Below are 13,770 nucleotides of genomic sequence, written 5' to 3' on the forward strand. Positions count from 1 at the left end.
TTAAAAAAAGGGGGGGGGGGTCTGTTATCTTCAGACCTTAAGGCCATTTCAACAAATCAAAAAAGATAAGGGGAGGGAAGGAGGAGAAGCTAACTCTGGGCCAGTGAGTAGGCTCAGCCAGTAAAAGCACTTGCTGGAAAAGTCTGACGATCTGAATTCGCTGCCTGGAATCCACAAGAAGTGAGGAGAGAATCTGCTCCACAAAGTTGTCTTCTAACCTCCCCCCCCCCACAATTTACACACGATAATAATTGTTTTTTGAGACAGTCTTGAAAGAAGTAAAATAGAAAAAATTAATAAAAGCCTAAAACTTGGACTCCAAAGCCCAAATAGAAAACCTCTTACCTCTCTCTGAGTTCCCAAAAAGGCAGCCCGACAGATAAGGCTAAACAAAGAACTGGGTACAGAGGCCTGAGAACAGATAACACCCTCCAACTGTGTCAACATTTCTCTGTCCTAAAGAAGATCCGATAGTTGTCAATTTGTAGTTGTAAAAGTCCCTGCCTAGGAGATAATTAACAAATTTAAACTTACTTCCTCTACAGCATCCTGCTTAATTGCATCCTGCTTAAACATAGTTATTGTTTCATCCTATGTAACCATAAAATTTTGCAATCTCAAGACATTCATTCATTTGAACCTTCCCTTTAAAAAAACACCCTCAGCAAAAAAAGCGGCACTCAGCCTGTTCCCAAACGGGCAGGGTCCGAGTTGCAAATCGTAAAAAAGAAACCTGTGTTTTTACATCGGTGTGTCGCTTCCTCGGTGATGGATTTTTGGGTTTCCACGATCTGGGCATAACAGTTTCACTATATGTCGCCCTGGCTTAGTCGATATGTAGACTAAGCTGGCCTCATCTACTTGCCTCTGACTTCCAGGTGCCGGGATTAAAAGTGTGTCACCAACCACGCGTTGGTGGCGCATGCCTTTAATCCCAACACTCAGGAGGTAGAGGCAGGAGGATCTCTGTGAGATCGAAGCCAGCCTGGTTTACAGAGCGGGTTCCAGGACAGCCAAGGATACACAGAAAAACCCTGTCTCAAGAAACAAAACAAAACAAAAAAGAACTAAGTCTTGGGCAAAGTCATTTACTGAACGACCTAACTGAACACACCTACTACATGCCAGCAGTGGGCTCCAATGTTTGTTAAGACAGGTTCTCTCTACTTAGCACTGGCTGACCTGGAACTTCTTAGGTACTCCAAATTGGCCTTGAACTCAGAGATCGGCCTGTCTCTTCCTCCCTAGTGCTGGGATTAAAGGCCACCACTACCCGGGTCGCCCGAGCTTCTCAACCTGACAGCTTCCCGGCGATCCTTTGTGCAGGTCTGATCGCTGCATTGCGGGAAGCTTGGAGCTTTAAATGACTATGACTATTGTGTGGTCACTGAAACAACCCAAAGGAGCCCTTACTGCCTGTACATTTCGAAACGGCCCCTAGGGGGCATCGTCACCCTCGACTAAACGCACAGAGCCATTTCCGACAGAGTCCCGGACCAGAATCAACCCGTTCTCACTGGCAGATGTGGATAATGCAAGTCACAAAATGAGCGGGAACCGGGCCATTTTACGGCCCCCGGATGATTGTCAGCCGCCTGTGGAACTAGGTTCGGACTCCTGGCTCAGAATCCCTTCGCGAGTTCTCCCTACCTAAACGAGATACAGCCCGAGATGTCAGCCCCGCGTCCCCGATGGAGGCCTTGGAGTCGGAGGGTTTGCTGATTTTTACCCAGGTCCCCTCCGAACCTCAGAAGCGAAGGGTTAAAGCAGCAGGCAGCAAATTCGCCGCCGCTTCGCTAGAGGGCGACGCCACGCACCCCGGTGATCACGTGGTGTCGAGGGCGGAACCAAGCACCAGACTGGCCAATAGGAGCCTGGAGCGGGGTCCCGGGACTGGAAGAAACGGCGGCCGGGAGGGGGCTACGGGATCATGGGGCTTCTGACCATTCTGAAGAAGATGAAGCAGAAAGAGCGAGAGCTGCGGCTGCTCATGCTGTATCCTCAGAGCGCCCCAGCGGCCGCGAGGGTAGCGGGACCCGCCGGGTGGGCGGAGCCGGGCGCGGGGGCGCGGCCGCCGTGGGTCCCCACCGCCGGTGGTGCGTCACTCACGCGGCGCTACCACTGCTCCGCGCGGGGCCGGGGCGGGCCGTACCACTCTGCGGGGCGGGGGGTTGCGTGCTAACGGCGGCGGTGTGGTCCTGAAGGCCGGCCCTGGACCCGGGTCTCCAGTGCCGTAGGAAGGCGCGCCGCGGTGGTGGTGACCCGGACGTCACGGTGTCTCGGGCTGGCTCGAACGTGGGCCCCGCTCCTCCCCAGCGCTGACCCCCTCCCCTTCGTGTAGGCCCTGGCGATTCCTTCAGGGCTGGAATCCCGGGGCGTGAGGACCGCCTAGGCCCCTGAGGGTAGGCGTGGACTTGGTCCCAGGTTAACTGTCACTCAGGGCCCCGGCCGACCTTCCATTGCATTAAGTAGCACCTGCATCGCCCGCCTTGTGTTGTGTCTGGCACCTGAGCATCTGTGATCCTCAAACTGGCAGGGAGAGAAGAGGTAAATTAATGTGCACTTCCAACGTTACCACCCGTGCCAGTTGTAGACAGTTTGAGAAAGACAGTCATTAGATTACTATTTATTGATTACTACTTATTTAGAGAATGCCGTGAAACAGGGAAACGAAAAAGCCTTCCTTGTGGATAATGGAAGAGGAGAAAGAAGTTGTAAAGCAAATAAATAAAATGTGTAGTTTGGGTTGAGAAGAACGTAGTCCGGAGTGGTCAAAGACCGTGCCAAGATAAGAAGTACTGGGCAAAGACTTGAGGAAGGTATTGATGTCTGGGGATGACCTCCAAGTGCAAAGGACCTGGGGGAGGATAAGACTACCATGTTCGAGGGAAGTCAAAGAGTGAAGAGTGACTACAGAGAGGGAGGAGACCTCATGGGCTGGGACCATTTAGGCCACAGGATGGTGGCTTGGAGCAGGATGGAGGAAGGGAGTAGTGGGTAGTAGTGCTGGTAGGACTTGCTGCTACACTGGAGGAAAATGTGAGGGAGAAGGGGAAGCCACGCCGGAATCCCTGGTTTCTGGCCACTTGCTAATACTGGAGAGGAGCAGGTCCTGACTCTGTTTGGGCAGGTGGGTGTTGGAAGGGTTGGGATAATCAGTGGCCGGCTTTCCAAGAGTAAAGTTGGACTGCTGATGAGAGGTAATCTGCTCACCCCCTCTCACAAAAGAGGGTTGTTATGTTTTATTTAAAAGGAGGAAAAGAGAAAGCTGCAAGATGAGACATGTTAACTAGTTTATTATATGGCCCGGCAGACTAAAAGAGAAGAGGAACAGGGGTAATGGCTGACCGCCATGGCCGGTCGCCATAGAGGCAGAGAGAGCTCGTAGGTGGGAGAAGAGAAGAGCAGAGAAGGAGTGAGCAAAGAGAGAGCGGCGTAAAGAGAGAAAGCAGAGAGACAGCGCGAAGCAGGAAAGTTGGAGCTTTTAAAGGGAAGACTGCGAGTGGGCACTGAGGTTCCAGGCATGCCCAGAGTCCTCATGCGTGGCGGGTGACATGGTGATGACTTAGCGCGTTTTCTAGTGCGTGCCCTGACCTTTCAAGGGTCACTGGGCCTGCAGGTGAGCAGGAAGAGGGTCTAAATGCAGAGCTTGCCCCTTCCCTCCCACCCCTCAATTCAGACTGTGGTCACCCCAAGTTCCCACGTGCCGTTGAGCTCACCCAGTGGTTTGTTCTCTGCAGCAGAGGCTGTGGATCATTCTAGAAACAGATGAAGGTGGTTGCCACCTCTAGATACTTGCGCCTTACTTGGTCCCTCAGAGGACTGGGCGCATCTATATTGGGTCTCAAGACCCCACCGAGCCTTATCTGATGCCTAAGTTGAAAGCCATTCCTTTCAGGAATGTCTCACAGGTTTCAGGGATCCCAGATACCCAACTTTGTCTGCTTTATTTAGTCTTTAATTTTTTTTCTTACACTTTATATGTGTAAGTATTTTACCTGTATATATGTATGTGTACTATGTTGAGCACCCGGTGCCCATAGCGGTCAGGGTTTGGTTGTGAACCACCATGTGGGTGGGTGTTGGGAACTGAACTCAAGTCCTCTGCAAGACCTGATGAGCCACCTCTCCAGCCCCATTATTTAGGTTTTTTGTTTTTTTGTTTTTTGTTTTTTTGCTAGTGTTTAAGTGTCATAAGGGTGAAGACTTTGTCCACCAACACCTGAGGAGGCCTGGCACATAATAGGCACTTAATATTTGTTGCTAACCAAAGTTACTTTAAGTTGGCCGAGATGATAATTACCTCAAACCACTTATGGGTCAGGCATGTGCTCCACTTGTTTCAATATACAGTAGTCCCTAAGAGTTTGGTAGTATGATGACATGTCCTCCAGCAGAGCTCAGAGACTTCTCCTTAGCTCTGTGTCCCAGTGGCTTGGACAATGCTGGCAAAACCACCATCCTCAAGAAGTTCAATGGGGAAGACGTGGACACCATCTCCCCAACACTGGGCTTCAACATCAAAACCCTGGAGCACCGGGGGTGAGTAGTGTCACTGAGGGGGAGCCACTGAGGGCCACTGTGTGGGGGCCAGGGGTGAGTAGGACCACTGAGGGCCACTGTGAGCACCGGGGGTGAGTAGGGCCACTGGGGGGGGGGGGGGGAAGGCACAGTGGGCAGGACCAGCCTGACCTTCATTGTCCCTTCCTTCCCAGATTCAAACTGAACATCTGGGATGTGGGTGGCCAGAAGTCTCTACGCTCCTACTGGCGGAACTACTTTGAGAGCACAGATGGCCTCATCTGGGTTGTGGACAGCGCCGACCGCCAGCGCATGCAGGACTGTCAGCGTGAGCTGCAGAGCCTGCTGGTGGAGGAGGTGTGCCCTGGGTTTCCACCTGCAACCAAGCCAGAGACCTCTCACATGGGCCATGATTCACCAGGACACTTGGGGAGGGAGGAGGTCCCTTCCTTCTGGGCCCTGGGTTGAGACCTAGACTCACATCTCTTTGGTTTTACTGATTCACCACCCTGAGTTTCAGTCCCATCACTGCAGGAGCTGCCTCAAGACCAGGGCAGGGGGTGAAGCTCAGGGAGCGAATGAAGCTTGTATAGGAATCTTAACTGTGCTGTGTGGCTTTAGGAAAATACATAGCCTACCTGAGCCTCAACTTCCACATCCCTAAAGTTATAATTAGGCTAATGTTGACATTTGTTGTCTGGACCAAAACATGTTTTTTGTTTTGTTGACACAGGGCTTGTTCAACCATCAGAAGCTGGACTTGATCTCCTGATCTACTAGCTTCTACTTCCCAAATAATTGGGATTATTGATCTGTGCTGTGCCGCCATACTCCATTATTAGCTATTTATTTTGGCAGAGTTGATTTTTGGGGGGCGGTGGTGGTGATGAGATCATGTTCCCCTATGTAGCCCAGGCTAGCTCCAAACTCTCCATCTTCTGCCTTAGCTTCCTGAGTGCAAGGATTACAGTTGGACACTACTAAACCATGCTCAACAATTGCCATTATCTTAAGCTACAAGTTTTATTTGGTTTGGATACTGCCATTTCTCCATTAATGTGTGCTGTCTGTCTCAGGACTTTCATAATGCTGCCACGGTTAGGTGAAGGCCAGTGCACCGAAATGAATGAGACTGTAAGGCTAACAGACACATGCCACCAGCATGAGTGCGGCCCCCTCTGGAGTATTGAACAGGTCTAGAGAGGTTACTTTTGTTGGAGGCTAAGCCAAGGCCCAGCAGGGCTAGGCCCAGAAGTTAGATTTCTCTTTGCACATAGAGAGGTTCCAGTTGCAAACACACCAATGGCAATAAGTAGAGAAAAAGGCCAACAGGGCAGTCCACTGGGAGTACAATTTAAGGGTTCTGTGAACTGGGAGGAAGGGCAGGTGGATTTACCCTAAAGTCCCCAGGGCAGCCCGCAGCATGCTTATGCTTTCTGCACATGGTCAGAGCTATAGAGGGCTCAGGGATCATTGTGAGCAACACCCTCTCCCTGATTATGGGAGAGGAAACTGAGGCATGGAGGGCAGAGATGCCCACTGGGTGGTAGCTAGTTTCTGCACCTCTGTCTGCTTTGCTATCCCACCTGGGGCTCCCCGACAACCATGGGGCCCTGCTCCTGACCCTGCATGCTGACCAATGACCCCATGGCTTGCAGAGAAGGGATCGGGCTATACTCTAAGCCTCCCCAGCCCCAGCCCCATCTTGTCTTTCCCCAGCGCCTGGCTGGAGCAACCCTCCTCATCTTCGCAAACAAGCAGGACCTGCCTGGAGCACTGTCCTCTAACGCTATTCAGGAGGTGAGTCAAGCTCTGGTGCAAGCGTATGGAGTAAAACTGAAGGGTTATTAGTACTTTATTATCATTTTGGTTTTCCGAGACAAGGTTTCTCTGTAGCTTTGGAGGCTGTCCTGGAACTCACTCTGTAGACAAGGCTGGCTTCAGACTCACAGAGATCCGCCTGCCTCTGCCTCCCGAGTTCTGGGATTAAAGGCGTGTGCCGCCACCACCCGGTGTGCTTTATTATTTTTGGTTTTTTGAAACTGAGTTTCAGCAGCCCTGGCAGGTCTTAGACTTACTAGGATGCTAAGGAGCCTCTGAACCGTTCATCTTCCTGCCTCCACCTGGAGAGCACTTGGGATTAAGTTGTGAACCACACTGTCAGTTTCTGTGGTGCTGCTGTTTGTTCCCAGAGCCTTGTGCATGCTAGGCAAGCACTTTACTAATTGAGCCACATCCCCAAGCCCAGTCTTTTTTTTATTTTTTTATTTTTTTTTAAGCCCAGTCTTTTTTTTACTTACTTTTGAGACAGGGTTTCTGTATCCTAGGCTGACCTAGAACACACTATGTAGCCCAGGCTGGTCTCAAACTCAAGCAGTCCTCCTGCCTGAAGCTTTAAGGGTGTACCTCCATGTCTGGCTAATAATTGGTTTAAAAGCATGTATTAGCTCCTGCTGTGGGGCAAGATGTAGGCAGGGCACCCAGAATTTGATGATTAATAAGGTAGACTGGCCCCCAGTCTAGAAGCAGGCAGACCTGTAAATAGATCACTTCACAGGGTTCTAGCAGCCAGCCTGCAATGAGCGCTTCCCATCGCAATGCTGTCTGTGTGGATTCACATTATTCTTCGTTTATACAACAATCTCATGGGGGAGAAATGACTGTCACCATACAAAAGGTGCAGGAGACACAGAATAAGTAACCTCCCCAATGTCACATAGTAAGTAAACAAGCCAGGACTGTGCTTCATGCTGACCTAGCCCTGGAGCCATGGCTGCATCTAGCAGGCTTAGAATCTTGGTTTTTGTTTGAGACAGGTTTCATGTAGCCCCTCCTGCCTCCACCTCCCATGTCCTGCACTATAGGTGTGCACCACCATACCTTAACTAGCTGTGCGATGTGGAAGGTTGCAGAGCCTGAGTTTGTATTCCTTCCTTGGTAAAGTGGACCATGGTATCTATCTATCCATGGATCAGGAGGCCTTAGCAAGAGACAGATGACATCTGTGGTCCCTGCAAAATGCCTGGCTCCTAGCAGACACTCAGCAGCCCATGTTGACTTTATGTCACTGACGGTGGCACTGGTGTGCAGCTAGAGTCTCCCATTGGGTGACTGGGAAAGGACAGGCTAAGACCTGCTGGTTCCACAAGTCCTTTTGTCCCCAGGCCCTGGACCTGGCCTCCATCCGCAGCCATCACTGGCGCATCCAGGGCTGCAGTGCTGTCACCGGAGAGGACCTGCTGCCTGGCATCGACTGGCTCCTTGATGACATTTCCAGTCGTGTCTTTACTGCTGACTGAGCTTCTTCAGTGTCCCCTGCACACTGTCCAGGTCCCTACCCCTCATCAGACTCCAGCTGGGGGGGACAGACACCAGCCGACCAGACTAACACTCCCAACCCCGCCGTGACCTGCTGCTGCTACTGCTGCCCACTGCTGCTCCCCATCCCTATGCGAGGGCTGTCACCCCGGCTCCTGAAGTGACCTGCAGCTGCCATGCCAAAAGGAAAGGCTGGACTGGGAGGGACTACCCGCTGCTACCAAGGTCCTGGATGTCACCTCTGTCCAGCAGAGAGAATAAAGCACTCCTTTCCTGGTTCCTGGTTGAGCCATTTGTGTATCACTGACTCTGGCCCTCACCTGGAATGCTTGAATCCAGAAGGGAGAGATCAGAGCAGAGGTATACCTGTGGTTTTATTAGAGGAATGTGCAGAGCATGGAAGCTCAAGACAGGAATAGCTGGTTCCGTCTTCAAGAGACCAATAGACTTTCTGGAGGTTACATTAAAACAGGAATCAGGGAGGAAGAGAAAGGTTTGAGAAGAAGGTGTCGGCAGATCCCTAGAGAAACACCTGCCTTCATCAGTATAAATTACAAAAAAACAGACTCGTTCCCCACCCCAGCCTGGGGCTCACAGGTAGTTTAAATTCAGTTCCTAGCTTGACAGTGCAACCAGCAAAACTTGTGCAGTGGGCAACTTGCATAGCTAAAGAAGGACGGATCAGACAGATATTCCTAACAGGTTGAGTTGTTCAGAAAGTGGGAAGATGGGTAGCTATATCATTCAGGGATGACTACAACTAGCAGGGCCTCAACCGCCTAGCCAAACTGTCTTCAGTCACAAATGGCTCTACCAAGAGCTACCCACAATCCAGTACAGGGTCAGCCCTGCTCTGTTCAACACACTTAAGTATCCCTTCCATGGGGTAAGCTGAGCCTCTGGCAAGGTGAGTGACTGGCTCAAAGCCTCCCACCTGAGACCTGCATCCTGCCACCTCTTGTGTAAGTCCAGATCTTGCCATCTTCTGTTGTTGCTCATGCTTGAAATTGAAATGCCCAAGGCAGAAACTGGCTTGTTTGTCTGGGGGTCCTGCCAGTCTCTCAAGGTCCTGATGCCACCAAGTCCAATAGGCTGTGTCGTAGGATGTAGGACAGTTACCTAAAGGGAAGTGATGACACACTAAACTTGAGCCCCACCCATGCCACCTCGGGAGAGCCAAAGACATGAGCTTTAACCTGGATCCTCAGGAAGGAGGGACACAGGCATCAGAACAGAAACTGTCCTCCGGAACCATCTGTCCTCTCCAGACAGACCTTGGTAGAACTGCCGAGGGATTTAAAGAGCCTTCCTCATCCAGACTCAGCTCCCCCAAGACAGGATGTCCCCCTCCACTCTTTTCCCTTCTCTCCCATCTTTCTCAAAAGTTGTTTTTCTTCTTTAAATTTTCTCTCTTTTTTAGTTGGGAGTCCCTCTGTACACCCAGGCTGGCCTGGAACTCATGATCTGCCTCGGTGTCTCCAGGTCTGGGATTACAGGTTTGCATCATCACTTCCAAGCACAGCTTTCTTTGTGCTGCTTAAATTGCACACCAAGATATCTAGGAACAGATTCTGGCTCGAGCTCTGGAAAAAGTCATTCCAGGAGTCATGACGGCCAGAGCATGGGAAGGAATTGGTCATAATACAGCTAGACACCAACAAACAGCCTTGTTTGCATCAGTTTTCTCTTAGATTAGCATGCTCACTGTCCTTAGCCAGAGCAACCTCTGGAAACCTCATCCCCACCTGTCAAAAATCACAGAAAAGGCTTAAGTTTATGGTAGATGGCAATAAAGGGAATAAGTCCCCATCTTTCAAGCTGGCTTGTTATTTTAAAAAGCATTCTGCCCCCAGCCTCTGCAATGTGTGTTTGTGTTGAGATAAGGTCTTCAGCTTTATCAGGTGGTCACATCTGGCCTTTTCTCTACAACCTGAGATCTGCATGTTCTCAACCCTGTTATGAACAAGCACACTCAGGCCCCAGAGACACCATATCACTGCTACACGCTCAGTAATGCTGACAGCACTACCTAACCCATCTGGGCTTCTGTCTGTCTGGGGAAAGATAACATCAGCACCTGCTAAAATAGGAATAAGCTGGTGTCAGGGCATCATGAGTATTAGGTAAGGATCAAGTATGGTTGTGATTTGAAGCAATGGGAGCATTCAGGCACTGGTACAATGGAGTCACCCCAATGCCAGCCTTCCTAGGCCTCGAGCAAGCAGGAAGAAGTGAGTTAGACATAGAGACCAGAAAACAGCAGGGTTATGGTCATCAGGGGACTGTGAGTAGAGAGCAAGTGCTGGGGTGGAACCCTCACCTCATAGTGGGCCGCAAACATGGGCACAAAACAGCTGCCACCTCTTCCTGCTGCTTCTGCTGGCATTTGGTGCATCTAGAGACCTGTACAGGGCCATGAACCACACTGTTGTAGATGAAAGAGCTTAGCAAGGACAGGGACAAGGCAAGAGAACTGGGAAGCTAGATATAGTGCTCCATATCTGTAATCCCAGTCCTTGGGAGTGGAGGCAGGAGGACAACTACACAGAGAGCTTGAGGCCAGCTGAGGTTAGGTGAGATCCTGCCTCAAAACGTGTGTGTGTGTGTGTGTGTGTGTGTGTGTGTGTGTGTGTGTGTGTGTGTGTTTAGCATCTTAATTTTAGTATGCTTAGGCTCAAACCCAGGGCTTTGTGCATGCTAAGCTACTACTCTTCCATCACCAATCATAGAAGAGGGGGAGGGGGAGAAGCAGGAAGAAGAAAAAACAAAACAAGAAAATGTGGGAAAGCCAGGCGGTGGTGGCGCACGCCTTAATCCCAGCACTCAGGAGGCAGAGGCAGGCAGATCTCTGTGAGTTCAAGTACAGCCTGGTCTACAAAGTAAGTTCCAGGACAGCTTCCAAAGCCACAGAGAAACCCTGCTTCATAAAACCAAAAAAAAAAAAAAAGAGAGAGAGAGAAAAAAAAATGTGGGCGACACTGGGCCCACATTGTGAGTCCTGGAGATCAAATTCAGATAGTCAGGCTTGGTAGCAAGCAAGCACTTTCACCTGCTGAGGCATCTCAGCTGACTGTGTTGGGTTTTATTTTGTTGGAGGTGTGTGTGCGAGTGCGTGCGTGTGTGCGTGCGTGCGTGCGTGCGTGCGTGCGTGCGTGCGTGCGTGTGTGTGTGTGTGTGTGTGTGTGTGTGTTACTTCTGGGTTGGTTTTTTGTTCTTATTGTTTGCTTGCTTGGAGATAAGGTATCACTACCTCACTAGGTAACCCTGGCTGGCCTGGAACTTCCTATGTAACCAAGCTGACCTCCTTGAATGCAGAGATCGGCTCATCTCTGCCTCCTGAGTGCTGGGCTTAAAGCCATCCACCACACCTCACCCCTTTCCTTTCCAAACCTTTGTTTTGTTTGTTTGTTTTTTGTTTGTTTTTTCAAGACAGGGTTTCCCTGTGGCTTTGGAGGCTGTCCTGGAACTAGCTCTTGTAGGCCAGGCTGGCCTCGAACTCGCAGAGATCCGCCTGCCTCTGCCTCACGAGTGCGGGGACTAAAGGCGTGTGCCACAACCGCCCAGCTACCAAACTTTTTTAATTTAAGATTTATTTTATATTTGTTTGTGCCATATGTGTCTAAGGAGACTAGAAGAGGGTTGAATCCTCTGGAACTGCAGTTACAGGCAATTGTGAGCTGCCAGACATGGGTGCTGGGTTCTGAACTCTGGTCCTCTAGAGGAATAGCAAGTACTCTTTAATCACTGAGTCGTGTCTCCAGTCATTAGTAATCCCTTCTGCTCCCAAGATGAGTGGCTCAGTGGGATCCATTCTGTTAATGTCAGTTAGTTGTTTCTTGTCAAGTGGTAAGCCAAGACGCAGCGTTCATACTCCCACCCTTCAAATTCACACTTACCACAGCCTCAGTCACAGGTCAGCCTGGGGTTGCTGGGGTGGGGTGATGCCTCTGTGTGTGTTCCGGACTGGGAGTGATGGACCAGGGTGCTGCACTGTGTCTGTATCCTGAGCACCAGTGATGGTCATAATGGATTTGCTACTCTCTAATTTTCCACTGGGGCATATCACCCGTGACAGTGGACACACAATCAACTTTCTGTTTAGCCGAGTTTTGGGGCTTTTCCCACCCTCAGCAGCCTTCTGATGGTTTAAGTAAGAATGCCTCCATAGAGCTGGGGGTTGGTGGCACACGCCTTTAATACCAGCACTCGGGAGGCAGAGGCAGGCGGATCTCTGTGAGTTTGAGGCCAGCCTGGTCTCCAGAGAGAGTGCCAGGATAGGCTCCAAAAGCTACACAGAGAAACCCTGTCTCGAAAAAAAAAAAAAAAAAGAATGCCTCCATAGGCTCATATATGTGAATGGTTAGTCATTAGGGAGTAGCACTATTTGAAAAGGATTAGGAGGTGTGGCCTTGTTGGAGGAAGTGTGTCATTGGCGGTGGGCTTTGAGGTTTCAAAAGCCCATGCCAAGCCCAATGTCTCTCTATTCCTACTGTCTGTGGATCCGGATGTAGAACTCTCAGCTACTTCTCCAGCACCGTGTGTGCCTGTGTGCCATCATGCTCCCCACTATGGTGATAATGGAATAAACCTCTGAAATTGTAAGCAAGTCCCACTTAAATACTTCCTTTTGTAAGAGTTGCCTTGGTCAGCCGGACGGTGGTGTCGCATGTCTTTAGTCCCAGCACTCGGGAGGCAGAGGCAGGTGGATCTCTGTGAGTTCAAGGCCAGCCTGGTCTACAGAGCAAGTGCCAGGATAGGCTCCAAAGCTACACAGAGAAACCCTGTCTCGAAAAACAAAAAAAAAAAAAAAAAAAAAAGGTGTGAAGAGTTGCCATGGTCATGGTGTATCTTCACAGCAATAGAGCACTGACTAAGACAAGCCTCTTCGGATTTTTTGTTTTGTTTTGTTTTCAAGACACGGTCTTTTATATAGCTCTGGCTGTTGTGGAACTCCCTGGTCTTGAACTCATAGAGAACCACATGCCTCTGATTCCCAAATGCTGGAATTAAAGTCATGTGCTACTTTGCCCCGCATCTCCTCAGATTTTTTTAGTGGTTCTTTTATCTACTCTTTTCCATTTGAAGATGGGATTTCTGGTAGTAGTATAATATGCTGGAATCTATGTGTCTAGTGATAACACTGTCGATATATCTTTCTCACTAATTTGCGTTTCACCATACCTGTGTTCTTCCCAAATGCCCAAATGCTCTGTTACAGTAGGTTCTGTTACAAGTACCCTTTTTCCATACATGAAAACCTGTGGCTTAGTAAGTTTCTAAGTAGGTCTTATAACATAAATTAATCTACATGGCATTACCTCTCTTCCATCTTCACCTCCTGTTTCCTCTCCATGTCTCCTGGTGTCTCTCCCACTCTAAATTCCTCCTTCTCTTCCTTTCTCTCCCTGGAAACCCCACCTATACCTCCTGCCTAGCTGTTGGCTGTTGAGTTTTTTATTACACCAATCTCAGCAATATATTTTCACACAGAGCACAAATATCCCACATTTTCTCTTTCGTCTAAATAGAAAGGAAAGGCTTTAATTCTGATACAGTAAAACTATACACAATAAGAACAATTATTAGGGGCTGGAGAGGTGGCTCAGTGGTTAAGAGCACTGAATGTTTTCCCAGAAGACCTGGATTCAATTCCCAGCACCCACATGGCAGCTCCCAACTGTCTGTACCTCTAGTTCCAGGGGATCTGATACCTTCACCCCAATGCATATAAAATAAAGGTTAAATAAATAATTAAAAAAGAACAATTATTAGGTAAGAATTATATTCACAATTCTTAATCCATATGTATTTGGCAAATTCAGAAAAAGTACTGTATTATCTATCCTATCTTAGTGAATCCAAAGTTTTATACCTAAACCATTTTTTGTTGTTGTTTTTGTTAAGACAGTGTTTCTCTGTGTAACAGCTCTA

At 49.4% G+C, this 13,770-nt stretch overlaps 1 protein-coding gene across 2 annotated transcripts; it reads left to right on the forward strand.

Moving 5' to 3' along the window:
- Positions 1-1,792: 1,792 nt before the first annotated feature.
- Arl2 (ADP ribosylation factor like GTPase 2) lies at positions 1,793-8,127 on the forward strand. 2 transcript variants are annotated; one of them, XM_027408516.2, is made up of 5 exons: positions 1,793-1,995; positions 4,432-4,542; positions 4,716-4,878; positions 6,214-6,321; positions 7,686-8,127. In XM_027408516.2, the coding sequence occupies exons 1-5, from the start codon at positions 1,931-1,933 to the stop codon at positions 7,818-7,820; spliced, it is 582 nt and encodes a 193-aa protein (XP_027264317.1). In that variant the 5' UTR covers positions 1,793-1,930; the 3' UTR covers positions 7,821-8,127. The 2 variants fall into 2 exon arrangements, with proteins under 2 accessions (XP_027264317.1, XP_027264318.1); XM_027408517.2 differs by having other exon boundaries at positions 6,241-6,321.
- Positions 8,128-13,770: the final 5,643 nt, after the last annotated feature.

This window comes from Cricetulus griseus, chromosome 3 (assembly GCF_003668045.3).
Source record: "Cricetulus griseus strain 17A/GY chromosome 3, alternate assembly CriGri-PICRH-1.0, whole genome shotgun sequence".
NCBI lineage: Eukaryota > Metazoa > Chordata > Mammalia > Rodentia > Cricetidae > Cricetulus > Cricetulus griseus.